Raw genomic sequence first — 14,524 nt, 5'->3', positions numbered from 1 at the left:
GCCCACTTTTTACATTAATTAAATCATGGAAGGAAAAATGCAACTGAACTGAATTCTGCTGAAAAAGCAATCTGTTCTCATTCACTGTCTCTTTAATCAGAAGAACATGGGCTGAAGCAGAATTGGAAAACTTCCCAGGGAGGGACATTACTGTTAGTGATCTCGGTAAGCATTTGGGATAAGTATTTGCCTTTTCTTCATGATTGTTTGGTTCACTGAGGACTTTTTGGTTCCATCAGTGCAGCCGGTAGAGATGAGTCCTCACGCCCTGCGCAGCTAGGTGTGGCGCTAGACGTGTGACGTCTGATGTGGCCAAGCCTGGCGTTTGCTCTTCGCACCGGAGGACGCTGCCCATAACTTCGGGCCCCCTCTCCTGGTCAGCGTGGCACAGCCCTCTGATGGCTGCTTCGGAAAGCCCGGGAGGCTTCGGGCTCCACCTGAGCGGGGCTCGGAGGCCCCGGCCGCTGCCGTGGGCGCCCTCGCTGCAGAGCTGCTCCGCGGGCCGCGGCCGAGGGAGGGTCCGGCTCTGTTGGCCATCGGCGGTGGCGGCGTGGCTTCCCGCATCCCAGCGTGCAGGTCCACCTTGCATATTCATGCTTTTTAAAAACTCCTAGTATGTGTTTGCAGTCCATAACGACTTCACTCCTCGCGAGGCGGGGAGGTGGCGGCACACACACGTAACACACTGAATTGCTTTCTTTCATCGTGTGCCCGCCCTTCCTGCTCCTTCCAATAGCCGTTCCCCTTCCCGCTGGCAAGAGCTTGTCAGCCTCTTTTCCTTTCATTCTTTTTGCCCATCCCTTTTCCTTTCCTCTCTGTTTCTTGATCTCCTGTCCATTTGAAAAAGATTTATTTTCTGCTGCCCCCCCCATATAAGAGCTTCTCATCTGAGAGAAGCCTTGTACTACTTAAGCTTGCCTGTCTAACCTACTTCACTCAATACCACGGTTGCCACTTGCATCCATTTACCTGCGAATGCCTCAGGTCTGTCTCTCTTCGCGGCAGAGTAGGATTCCAACGCACCCGTGCATACTGGTTCTTAATCTTGAGAGAATCCACTCACAACCCATTGCAGAAAAATGGAAAAAGGAGCCGTTCGATTTCCAGCAGTAGACTTCCTAAGGCCGTGGTGTGCATAGAGGTCTGTGGACCGTAATTAAAAGTCAATGTTGCTGGCGAGATAGCTCAGCAGTCTAAAGCGCCTGCTCAGGCAAGCTTAGGCAACCTCAGGGACGGCGGTTCGATCCTCAGCACCACCCTGCCCGGAGGGTGGGCTGAGCCAACCACAGAAAATAAATAGATAAATAGATAAATAAATAAATAAATAAATAAATACATGAAAGCTAGTGCTCCTTTTCCTTGGAGTGCCGGCTTGCACGGTGAATAGCTGAGTGGCCCTGACGTGAACAGGAGCTGGCGGGGTTTGTGATGCGGCAGCGCAGGGAAGGCCTCGCAGACCGCCTGTCCCTCTGAGGAGCCGTCCACCGTCCACCGCTCCAGATGCCCAGACGCTGACCGGGTCTCTGGAGAAGACGCGGCATGGAGTCCTCCTCCTGTGGGCCCGGAAAGGACTGCAGCCGGCGCCCGAGGCCCACCTAGAACCGGACGTGGGTTCCCACGCCAGACCCCCGCTCCCCGCCGCAGCCTGGGCTGGGGGCTGGCGCTCCTCCGCTCCGCATGGAGCTGCTCGCTTCTTACCCCTTACCCGACTCCACGGTAAAACCCACCCGCCCTGTGGGTGGAGACCTGCGTCTGCTCTGCTAAGTGACCAGTGGAAAGCGCATCCCTTGGGGTGAAGATGAGCTAAAGAGGAGGACGCGCCGTCTGCGCGGTGCTGCCAGGCCTGCCTTTGCTGGTGAGGCCGTGTGGTGTGTCACAGCCCGCACGCAGGAGAGCGGGAGCGAAGGTGCGCGGGCGGCGCTCTCGCAGCCCTGCTGGGATCGGAGGAAAAGCGACCGTGGTGTGGAGGCTTTTACACCTAAGCCAGGCCTTGGATTTTAGGCATTGAACACTTGTCTAAATTTTAGAAAGGATATCCGAAGCACACATCTTTATATTTTTTGAAAAATAGAAAGCCCAAACACAGGCCCTTGATGACACTGTGACAAATCAAAGTGTGCTTTAATCAAATCCGTGTGTTGTTTCCAAGATGTAAAATAATTAAAACCACTGAATAGGGCTTCTTGCTACTTATAGCACAATGACTTACAGTTTTAATTGACTTCAGAACTTGCGATTATCTTAGTGGGCATTCTGTAGAGCTTCCCTCTGTGGAGCCAGAGTGAAACACTGCCCAAGCCACTGTGGATCACAGTGTGAAAACCCCAGTGAGGTACAAATCTGTTTTTTCCTTGGAATTAAGTCTTGTTTTGTTTACTTGCTTTTAAATTAAAACCACATACAATTTTATTTTTATTTATTTTTTCTTTTTGAGACAGTATCTCACTCTCCAGTTTAAGCAGGCTTTGAACTCACTGTCTAGCCCAGGCTGGCCTTGAGCTTGTGGCGATCCTCCTGCCTCAGCCTCCTGATTACTGGTATCACCACCATGCCTGGGCCCATATAATTTTTAGGTTGAGAAAGATTTTTTTCTTCTCCAACTTTTTTTTTTTTCTTCAGAACCAGGGATTGAACTCAGGCCCTTGCGCTTGCCAGGCAAGCGCTCATTCTACTGAGCCATCTCCCCAGCCCTCTTCTCCTACTTTGGAGAGCTACTAGGAATGATGTTCTCAGGACCAAAGCATGAAGAAAGTGGAAAGCAGTGGCTCTTTTCCCAGCTCGAGTATCAGCAGGAAGGTGAAAATGAGGTACTGACTAAGCTCACTTAAGACAGTAAGTGCTCTTAGGTGCTAGAAGGTAGCCTGCTGAGCTTCTGCAGTGGTAGAATGCGTGGACAAAGATGGGTTTTATACAAGAGTCGAAGTACAGATTAGAAATGCTGTGTGTCGCATTCCATTGTCTTAGAACTGCATCGTCCAGCACATAGCCAGTAACCGAGTATGACTGGGGGTGCCCAAAATAGTAGCACTGGGCAGAAAAACATGCTTCTTCCTTAGTTCCGGCCCTGGGGCTCTGAAAAAGAAAGTGACAGAAGACATCAACAGTGAAAAGGGCATGTGCCTGGCTTCGCCAGTACTTACCATGAATAAAGCAAGTGAAGCCCCAATAGGCGGTTAGGCTTGGGGGCCTAACCACCATTTTAACAAAGAAAAGGGTTTGGGAGTTCCAGGGAGGGCACACCACGGGGCGGTGACCTGGGAATACATGGGGGCTAACAGAAGGTCAGGGTTACTTAGCGAGGCTTACTGTCCACGCACAGCCTGCTCTTTCCCGCCTCGCATGGGGCGGCGTGGTGGGTAAGCCCTTCACGAAGGAGCATTTCCACTTTGTGTTTAGGCAGCTAGGAGGAAGTGGGAAACTCTTCCTGCATCTGTTGCCTTCAGCTCAAAATAATCCTTGTGGCAAAGACATTTTTGGAGGTTGTATTTTCTGATTCCTTCCAGTAGTGAATCCAAATTACAGTATACTGGAAGTACAAAATATCCACGTGGGCTTTAAAACATTTTATTTTTTATTATTCATACATTTTAAAATGAGTATGTGTTTGGAGTACATAATGGTCACATTTATTATGGGGAGTTTGTACATGTTTGGACACATCTTAATCTTCTTTTGACCCTTCCCCTCCCATTCCTTCCTGCTTCCTCCACCTCTTGCTCCTGTTCCTAAAGATTCTCCACTTCCTATTATCCATCCTTTAGTTTGCTCTTTCTATTTTGGTTTTCTCACATAAGAGAAATCATGTAATATTTAAGCTCGGGTGTCTGATGGATTTCACTTAACATTATGTTCTTGAACTGTATCCATTGTCCTACAAATGACTCAAGTTTTATTCTTCTTTATAGTAGAGTAGTATTTCTGTCATATATAAATACATTTTCTTTTCTTTTTTTTTGTGGTATGTGACACTTTTGTTTTGAGATAGGGTCTTGCTACAGTTTGGGCCTCACTATGCTGTTCACTTTTGGCCGTGTGCTCACTTTTTGAATTTTTGTATTTGGTACAGGGGCTCACTATGCAGCTTGGACTCATAGTGATCCTCCTGTTTTCGCCTCCTCAGAGCTGGGATTACAGGGGTGCACCACCATGGCTGGTCTTGGTGGCAGGCTCAGTGTGCCTGGGGTGGGGCTGGCACAGCATGCGGTACTGGGGATTGAACCTGGGTCCTTGTGCTTGCCAGGCAGGCATTTAGACCACTGAGCTATCTCCCTGGCCTCCTGTGCTCACTTTTGCAGCCCCCAGACTGATCTCAAATTCATGATCCTCCTGTCTCCACCTCCCGGAGTGCTGGGATTACAGGCGTGCACCAGCGCCAGTTCCGGGGCTGGCGGCTCACAGCATGCAGGTCTGGAGATTGAACTCGGGACCTTGTGCTTGCCAGGTAGGTACTCATGCCTCTGAGCTATATCTCCTCAGCCCTCGTCGGGCATTTTGTTGCGCATTTATTGCTCATGTGTACTTCTTCTGGAAGGTGTCTGTCATTCCCACTGCCATTTTTTGACTGAGCCTTTTATTTTCAGTGGTATAATTATTTTTGAGTTCTTTATATATTCTGGATATTATCGCAGTCTGATGGACAGCTGGCAAAATCCGTTCCGGTCATGTAGGCTGTCTCTTCATTCTGCTGCTTGTTTTCTTTGCTCTGCAGAAGTTTTTAAATTGATATGATCCATTTTTTTGCTTCTCAGGCTCATTTCTTGTGCCGCTGGGCAATCAGTTCAGAAAGCCCTTGCTACGTCCGTGTCTTTCATAGTGGTGCCCCCTTTTATTTTCAACAGATTGTTTTGAACACTTAGATCTCTGATCAATTTTGATTTTAGTTCAGCACATGGTGAGCTGTGTGCACCTAGACTCACTCTTCTGCATGTGGGTACCCAGTTTCCTGGGCACCACTTACTAAAGACGCTATCTTTATTTTACATTTTTGGCTCTTTTTTTGGTACATCAAATAATTGAATGTGTCTGGGGTTAAGACTCTTTATGTAGAACAGAAATATTAAAAACTGAGTGGTTTATATATGATTTCATGCTGAAATGATGGTTTCGTTTGTCTGTTTCTTCATTGGAGATAGAGTCTTTCTTTCTGGCCTATGCTGACCTCAAACTTGAAATCTTCCTGCCTCAGCCTCCTTGAGGTGGTCATATTCTTGACTTAACAAGGTCTATGACCAGATTAATTTCATCTTTATATTGAATGTCACTAGCACGTACTTTGAAATGGCGTATGGTTCATATTCTAATTTTGTGAACAAGTGCTGTCCTGGACATTAAATAAATGACTCCAATTTATTTAGTGTGCTGTCCTTCGTTGCCAGGTCGACAGATAATCTGCAGAATGACTGCAATTTGAGCCAAAAAGTAATCTAACCACTAGGAAGACCAAATCGCTGAACTGTCAAGATTGGGTTCCAGTTTGCAATCCTCCTGCCTCAGCCTCCCAGAGTGCCAAGATTAATAGGCAGGCCCCACCACACTGGCTCTGGGCTTTGTTTTTGCCCCATTCTTGCATACAGTCAGTAGCACCTCCTGGGCCAGATGAGCCCCTGATTTCCTGTGGTAAGTCTACACAGTGTCAAAATACGTTTTGAAACTAATTACCGCCATTAAATCTTTGGGGAATGTCCCATACATTTTCTGTCTTCTCTCAAAAAAATAAGGGCCAGAAGTTTGTGTTTACTTCCCCACAAGGGGAACTGAGTCCTGTCAAGATGGTTGCTAAGCCAGGCCTGGTGGACATGTCTGTAATAACAGCATGCAGGAGGCTGAGGCAGGAGGATCTCTGCAAGGTCACGGCCAGCCAAGACTACACAGCAAGACCCTGCTAAAAATAAGTCAAATCTTAGACTGTAATTGTATCTTCAAACTGAATCATTTAATTAAGACAGGTCAGTGATAAAGCAAGCCTTTTCTCTACTCTGCCAACACACGGATCCATCGATCTTAACCGTTCAGTTGAAGGAGGGGGCTGATTGTTTTCGTGAATACATTCCTTGCTCTTTATTGATTTTTGTTTAAATTTTAGCCACTGGGCCTTGTGATAAAGCAACCTTGAGCTGACAAAGGCAAGGACAGTCACCGAGAGAAAGCGCCACATGCTACAAGGAGATGTGTCTCAGCTCTGGGAGGGTTTTGAGCCCTATTTTTCTGGAGAAATGCGAATCTCATCCCTCTGGCTCCTGGCTGACTGGGTCCTGGGCTCTGGGCTATCCAGAGGGCTCACCTGCTGCTCATACAAAACTCTCCTGAGGGCTGGGCGAGGGCCGTACACAGACACCGCACTTGGGAGGCTGGGGCAGGAGGATTGCCGCAAGTTCAAGGTCAGTCTGGACTAGAGAGTGAGCGCAAAGCCAGGCCGAATTACGTAGCAAGACTCTATCTCAAAACAACAACGAAGCCCTTTTTATTTCAGACTCCACCAGCTCTTCTGGGCGGTGACTGTGCAAACCAGAGTCCCTTTCTGCAAGAAAGCTTGAGCCGAAGTGGCTGTCAGTCTCAGCCCCTGGACAGACCTTGCAGGCCCTGCCCCGCTCCGAGCCCCCAGCCTGCAGGAAGCGGGCCTGTGAGCTCTGGCCTCAGCCCTGCAGCCGCCCCAGCCCGTCCTTCAGTCTGGTCTGCTCTGTATCTGGGTGCACCTGCCAACCTGGCTTTGTCACCCCTGAAAAATGCTGACTCTTCCTTTCTTTAGGAGAACTCTATGAAGGTCTCTAGCCTCTTCCCAGATTGCCGTTTATTCTCTCTCTCTCTCTCTCTCTCTCTCTCTCTCTCTCTCTCTCTCTCTCTCTCTCTCTTTTACTTTTTGAGACAGTCTTACTATGTAGCCTAGACTGACCTCGAATTCAGTGACCCTCCTGCCTCAGCCTCCCAAGTGTGCACCACCATACAGGTATGCACCACCATGCACGCCTTTTTCCTTTTCACTTTGTTTCTCAAGCAAAATTTGACATGTGAAGGTAGCTTTAGTTGTTCCTAACCTGTGTTCCTGCTGGCTTCATAAACGCGTTCCAGACTGTTCCCGCCCTTCTTTCAATTATTTGAAGGGAAGCAGCGCCCTCTGTAGGCCAGAGCGAGTAACGACCTCTCAGGCCCGCAATAGCTGGGTGGTGAGACACAGGCTCAAAAAAGCGCAAAACCAAACTCCAAAACAATCCCATCCCTGAACATCCCTTAAATGAACAAGAAGAACAAAGGCCAAGATTTAGCTTCTTTTGTTTCTCTTTTTATTCAACCGATGACCCTCCTAACTGGAAGAGTAAAGCTCTAATAAGTGACTCATCCACATGGCTGACACTGACAAAGGATCTACAATCTGAGGTACAGGATCTCAGGATAAATCCTGGGGGGGGGTGATTGACCTTATCAGACACAAAAGCTACCTCTTGTTACATAGGTCTTGCTTTATCTTGGTCTTAACCATCCAGCAGAAAAGTATAAAAACGAAGTGTAAGAAGTAAAGCCATGCTGTTATGTTGAGCTGTGGGGGACTCGGGTCAACAGTTTCTGACATTGCCAGTTAAACGGAAGACCCAATACTATTATGGGCTACTGGACTCTTTTAGAATATTTCGCTGAATTAACACACCTATAATATTCAAATAACGGAACTAAACAGAAAAGGGGATACAGATGAATGTCCATTTTGTATCTGTGTATTCAAAATGATTAGGATAGATATATAGTTTCATTCTCTTAATGAGTAGAAGGATTTGTTGTAATAGTGTTTGTAGATAGGATATCATGTCTGCGTCTTGTACAGCAATTAACCACTAGGAAGAAAGTATGCAGTGTGTTAATTATTGAAACTGTCCTACCAATTTGGTTTGAAACTGTCTCATTGCTATTTGTTTCTCAATAAAATTATGGGGGAAAAAATAAGGACAGAAAGGTTGTGGGCTTGATCTTTCCTTCCATCCACCAGGTTGGAGAGCTCGTATCGTCCTTCCGGCGCGCCACGCCACCGCATTCTTCACTCCTCGGCCCCTGTTGGCCCCAGCGCCCCAACGCAAGGACAGAGCCCCGTTCTTGGAGAGCGTGTACCCTGATGAAGAGATAAGACTGCTAGCTTGCAGGTTTTATTTGTTTATCTACTTCTGAACTTTACGGAGGCAGGGTCTCGCTACGGAGTTCAGGCTGGCCTTGGTTCTCCTGCTTCAGCCTCCTGTGAGCTGGCGTTACTGGCACGCAGCCCCACGTCCTGCTGCTTCCTGCTAGGTTTTAAAGAGAAAAGCTTGGCTGGGGATGTAGCTCAGCCGTAGAGCACTCGCCTAGCATACCCTCGACCCTGGGGCCCATCCCAAGTACCACAAAAAATAAATAAATAAATAAAATAAATAAATAAATTAATTAATTAATTAAAACCAGACAGGTCAGCATACTAAGGGCCTGCTTTGGCAGAGCACAACGGCCAGGGTCCACCCCTTGCCTGCCCTGCCGGCCCCGGCCCCGGGACGCACTGAGCGGGCAGTTGAGACTGGGCGAGGTGGTGCGCGTCTGTAATCCCAGCACCTGGGAGGCTGAAAACAAGAGGATCACTACGAGTCCGATCTACATAGCGAGACCCTGTAGATGCTGTACTAAATGCATTAAAAAAAAAAGGAAAGAAAGAAAGAAGGAAAAAAAAAAACCAGTGCTTAACATGCTTTTTCAGGCAATAATAAATACTCCAAAAATAATAAAAGAGAACAAGCTGGGCATAAGGGCACGCAGTGACCTGTGGTATTTCATGTACCTGTGTGTGTGCTCTGTCTCTGGACAGGGGAGGAGACGACCCAGATGAGCCCTGGGCTCCTGACCACTGTGCTTGTCACCCTGGTATGCCCACACTGGCCCCCAAGGAGAGCAAAGTGCTGTCATCGCCAGCCCTGAGCCACGCAGCCGTTGGTGGTGATGGCCACGGGTTGGGGGTGGTGGTGACGGTTACGCAGTGCTTGGCTGCTGGGGAAAGGAATCTCTGGTCCGTGGGTGACCTTCTGGGGTCCTCAGGGCACACAGGGCCTCTGTCTGCCCAGAGTGCCTCTGCTGCATACACAAGTCCCATCTTCTGGACACTTGGCGCTGTCCCTCTGCTCTGTGAGGGTTGTAACTTCGAGACATCAAGCAGCCTGGCAGAGTCCCGCTTATAGTAGGCTTGCTTATCTTTATTTTTTATTTTGAGAGGGGTCTCACTCTGTAGCCGGGGCTGACCTTGAACTTGCAGTGATCCTCCTGTGTCACCCTCCCTAGCGCTGGACTTACAGGTGTGTACTACCATGCCCCGCTGAAGGGCGTTTAGTACAAGCCAGTACTTGAGCTGTAAATCAGGAGGCAGCTGGCCAGCCTGGCCTGGAACTCACAAGCCTCCTGCCTCTGCCTCCCCAGCAGCTGGGGTTTTAAGTGTGTACCACCGTGCCCAGCTCAGCATTTTCTCTTTGTTAGTTAAGTATCTCAGATACTCCCTTACAGGGACACACAAGCCAGCAGAGACTCAGTGAGAATGCCCTCTGAGCAGAGAGCACAGTAAGAATGAAGCGTCAGAAAGCCTCTGCAGACGCAGTGGGCACCCCCCAGGGACGGCTTGCTGTGCACAGCAGCTGTGGGGAGGTGGGTTCTGAAGACATGGCTGGACACGTAAGGCGAGTGAACACAAAGAGCACTTAGAGCCAGCCGGGGCTCCACTGGCTGTAATCAATTTCAGCTGTGGAGGAGGCTGCGGCAGGAGGATGTCCATGAGTCTGAGGCCACCCCAAAAGGCAAAACAAATAAACTCCTGAGTGCTGGACTTACAAGAGTCAGCACATGGCCTGCGCCAGGCGGAGCAGCTCAGCTCGGCCCGGCTGTGGTGCGGGGCAGGCTGTTTGGGACTTTAAAATGCTCAAGACCTTCTGACGCTTGACTGGAAATACACACACGCATGCCCCAAAACAAGCAAACACCCCATGGTCCCATGTAGTCCTCTATCGTGGGAGGACAAAGTCCTACAGACCTTAGAAGCGTGTCCCTTGATAGCTCACCATGTTTTAAGAATATACGGATTCTTTTCCTTCCAGTCAAGCGCCAGAAGGTCTTGAGCGTTTTAAAGTCCCAAACAGCCTGCCCTGCACCACAGCCGGGCCGAGCTGAGCTGCTCCGCCTGGCGCAGGCCCTGTGCCAACTCGGGGCATCTACTTTTTTTTTGGTGTCGTTGTATGCTGTGGGCCTGCCAGGCTTTTTACAGTGGTTTTGTTACTCAGACATCATTTCTCTCTGACTCGCTGCCAAAAAACATTATTAGAGCATTTGGTCCACATTTGCTTTTTAAAAATTATTATTAGTCTGTGTGAATGAAAGCAGTGGTATTTAACACCCACAAAAAGCCATTTGGGTCACAAAAATAAATAGCATCCTGCAGGCGGACGGCGATTGTGCCAATGACCAGAATGTGCTTCCATGGCTTTAGACACTGCAGTGTTTCTGCGACGAAAGCCGTGAGGTGATTGGCTCTGTCTCACCGAAGACGCTGCCCCGATGAGCTACCTGGCCCAGGCCCCAAAGCAGCAGGGCCAGCGAGCCACGGACTCAAAGTCCAGAAGTGTGAGCCTGAACAAGCCTTCCCTCCTTACAGTTTGATTACCTCAGGCACTGATTACAGTAATGGAGTGCTGACAAAGACAGAAGTCCATGCGACAATCACTGTGCAGGATGCCAGCTCCCGCTTCTCCCCGAGCCGTTCCTCGGTGGGCTGAGGTCCCTACCATCAAGCCATCGGCACTACGAAGGACCCAGCCAGCGCTGTCACTCCATGGGCGCCTTGCCGTGTACTCTGTTGCTCAGCTGTTTATCATCCTGCTAGGTCTAGCCTGGGAGCAAGAAGGTGGGTGCTGGCTCAGATGGAGGGTCCTGCACCTCCTTGGGCGCTTGTTTATGCTCAGATGAAGACAGATGCCAACTCTGGTCCAGAACCTTGTGGTTGAGCTTTTGTTCTCTAAAGAAACATCTCCTTCAGTGGACTAAGTGCCTGCTTTGGCAAGCGCAAGCCCTGTCCTGCATGCTGCACCAGCCAAATCCCCGGGGTGTGCTGGACAGGCCACTGAGTCCGGGTGTGGTGGCACATGCCTGTAATCCCAGTTCTGGGGAGGCTGAAAGCAAGAGGATCACTATGAGTCTGAGCTGTGCGGTGAGACCCTGTACCAAATACATAAATGAAAAAACAGAAACATCTCCTGTATTCCAGAATTAGTGAGACCATCCTGGTCTAATCTTACTTGGATTTCTTCCTTCTCATCTCTCCTCTTCTTTCACTCCTTCTGTCCTTTCTTTTTGCTTTCCTCCTTCCTTTCTTACAGTTTTGTTTCCTCCAAGGAAGCATCGGTCAGTTCTGAGTCTCGGGCGCCACATCCAGTGCTAGGATTACCACAGGGAACCGGATATTCTGTCTAGCCTGGTGGAGCACATTATCTACTAGAGAACATTAGGAAAATAGACGCTTGCAGTGTCTCCGCATGACAGGCACCTCTGAGAGGGTCTACATGACCCCGGCATCTAATGTTCACGCCCTTGTGTTGGCTGAACTCAGGGACCTGCCTCTGCCAAAGAGAACACAGAAGTGATAGGATGATCCTTTGGCATAGGTAATAAAATGACTGGCTTCAGGGTTCCGTCATGGTCTGTCTCGGTCACTCTCTGAAGCAAGCTGCCATTTTCTTCAACATTGTTCTACCTGAGGGTCATTTATAAGCAATATAACATAATTGTAAAACCAGTCACAAGCATAGCCTAACAGTGCAATTAATTTTTTAAAATTTATTTTATGTATTTAGTACAGGGTCTCACTATGCAGATCAGACTCGTAGTGATCCTTCTGTTTTCATCCTCCCAAGTGTTGGGATTATAGGTGCGTGCCACCATGCACAGTCTCAGTTGCCATCTCAGCGTGCCCTGGGGGTGGGGCTGGCACAGCATGCCAGGTATCAAATCCCGGTCCCTGTGCTCTGTCTAAGCAGGTGTTTGAGTCTGCTGAACTACCTGGCTGGCCCAGTGCAGTTAAATTGTAACAAGGTGGGATGGCCACTAAACTTGAGCCTAAAGCCTCTCTCTCTCTCTGTCTCTCTGTCTCTGTCTCTCTCTCTGTCTGTCTGTCTCTCTCTCTCTCTCTCTCTCTCTCTCTCTCTCTCACTCTTTCTCTCCCCCCCCCCCCGGCCCCATTCCTAGGACAAATTTTGGCAGTATAAAATGGGAATTTCCTGCTAATATAATCAGACAGATTAAAGAGAATCAAAAAACAATGACAGGTCTGCTTAGCTACTGAAGTGTCCATAGACTACTAAACTCCTTTCCTGCTTGTGAGGTATTTTGAAAACATGCACATGAACCACCGTAGACTCTTATTTGGAAACACAAGTGTGTTCCTTACCTTTCTGTTACTGTGACAAAATACCTGAGAAAACCATGTTAAAGGAGGAAAGGTTTATTTTGGTTCCATGTTTCGGAGCTTTCAGCCATGGCCTTACTGTGTCTTACTCTGTGGCAAGGCAGAGGCGCCAGGGAGGAGGGGAGTCGTGGGCAGAAGCTGCTCCCCTGAAGGTGGCCGGGAAAGAGAGAAGTGGGAGGGCAGGGGGACAAGGGATTCTCCCCGACTTCTTGTCATCTCTGGATGGCACCCCAGTGGAGGGCAAAGCCTCCTGCACAGGAGGAACCTTTGGGGCTATGCCAGTTCTCTGACAATGGGCTCCTCAGCAGTTGGGGGAAGCTGTCTCTCCAGCCAAACCTAAGGCAGTAATTATGTATCTGCGCATGCGGCACAGTGATGGTCTGTGGGTTTTTGTGATCTGCTGCCAGATTTTGATTAGTATGTAGAGCTGACCATGGGACAGGGGACGTGCATTTTGCTCTGTCCTTAAGAAACATCACTTCCTTGTGGGGACATTACGGCTCTAGATGTCCCCCCAAGACTCCTGGGTTCAGAGGGGGGCATCTGTACACTGCTTGGACCATGGGGGCCCCACTCGTCCATGGATTAATCCACTCGTGCCCTGTGTGCTGGTGGGAAATGGGGCCTGGGGGGCTCAGGTGTGACCTCTGGTGTGCTTCGGTCCTCAGCTCCTCCCTTCTTTCTCTGCTTCCTGACTGCCGTGGATGGGTTGAGCACCCTCTCCTCTGCCCAGGCTTTCTGCCATGTCCTTCTGCCTTGGAGCCAGTGGGCTGACCGTGGACCGGAAGCCTGAGCCAAAACACGCCCCTCCTCCCGGGGTGGGTGTTCGACTTTTTGTCTCAGTGACAAGAAAGTGACTAAGACAGGAACAGTGAACTGGAAAACCTGTTACTCAAAGGCTACAAGGCAATAAAGGGGTGACCAAGTGAAGAGTGAAAAACAAAGAGGGGCCCCTCCCTCCCTTCCTCCTTCCCTCCCTCCCTCCCTTCATCCTTCCCTCTGTTCAACTTTCCTCCTTCCTCTCACCCCCTCTCCTCCCCTCCTCCATTGCTGAAGATCAAACCCAGGCCTAGTGCGAGATAGGCAGGCATTCCAACACAGAACGCCTTCTTTTAACCCCAGCCAGAAGGGTTCTTCAATTCATTTTCAACATTTGCTCTTAAGAAAAAAAAAATCATTTACTTTTCGACGCTTTTGAACACACTATCCACATCTTGACAAATCAAACATGTGGCTCACTGTCCCACTTGCAATTGAGACTTCAACCCCAAAATATGAAAAAGCTCAGAGTGTGGAGGTTAGTGGTCAGAGTCTTCCCACCAGCAGCCAAGTCAAATTTCAGAATCCTCCCAGGCGGGCCTGTGATTTTATGGAAAGAAAAACAATTTTTATTCATTTGTTCTTTCACAGCAACAGAACACAACCAGTGATTTGCTGTGATAATACCCTTTCTGAAAAGCTTCCCAAGGTGCAACTTGATCTTTTTTTCCCTTTCTAAGACTTGTCATGAAAACATTTAGAGCTTGTGAATGATGTGTTCCAAGCGACAACACAGAATAACCTTTCTTAAAGGGATAGTGGCCTCGCTTGTCAGAACTATAGAACCTGTGGAATGCATCAGACAGGGCAGCCATACCTGGGACGCGGAGGGCTGGGAAGCGGGTGGTGGCAGCAGGCGGGAGCAGAGCGAGACCGTGGAGCAGGGTTGGAGAACTGGGCTGTTTTTGCTTCCATGGCAGAGTGGGGGCCAGGCAGGGCACCCTGAGTGAGCCTGAAGAAAATCCCACGCTTCTTGGTGCTGTTGCATTCCACGGCACTTTCTGCCCACATCACTGCCTGACTGCACAGCCTCTTTTGTAAACCAAGTGCCACAGAACTTCCACACATCCGAAATAGAGATGACATGCTGAAACTCATTGAGGTATCCCACTTGGTCTTTTCCTTGTGTAAGTTTCCAAACAGATGCTTGCCTAGCATCACCAAAATGATTTTAAACACATATCTAACCACAGACAGAAGACAATAAACCCTGGGGCTGGTGAGATGGCTCAGTGGTCTAAAGCACCTACTTGGAACAAGCTT

At 49.1% G+C, this 14,524-nt stretch overlaps 1 protein-coding gene across 1 annotated transcript in view; it reads left to right on the top strand.

Moving 5' to 3' along the window:
* The first annotated feature begins 2,723 nt into the window (after positions 1-2,723).
* The window catches only part of Eea1 (early endosome antigen 1), a 191,134-nt gene continuing 179,333 nt past the window's right edge, over positions 2,724-14,524 (top strand). Inside the window, exon 1 of the mRNA XM_012515041.2 lies at positions 2,724-2,807. Coding sequence (XP_012370495.1) covers positions 2,724-2,807 — 84 coding nt within the window. The remainder of the gene's footprint in view (positions 2,808-14,524) is intronic.

The sequence above is a fragment of the Octodon degus genome, unplaced genomic scaffold (genome assembly GCF_000260255.1).
Source record: "Octodon degus isolate 3935 unplaced genomic scaffold, OctDeg1.0 scaffold00004, whole genome shotgun sequence".
Lineage (NCBI taxonomy): Eukaryota > Metazoa > Chordata > Mammalia > Rodentia > Octodontidae > Octodon > Octodon degus.
Note: the sequence above shows the minus strand (reverse complement) of the source record. Positions and strands in the feature narration are given on the sequence as shown.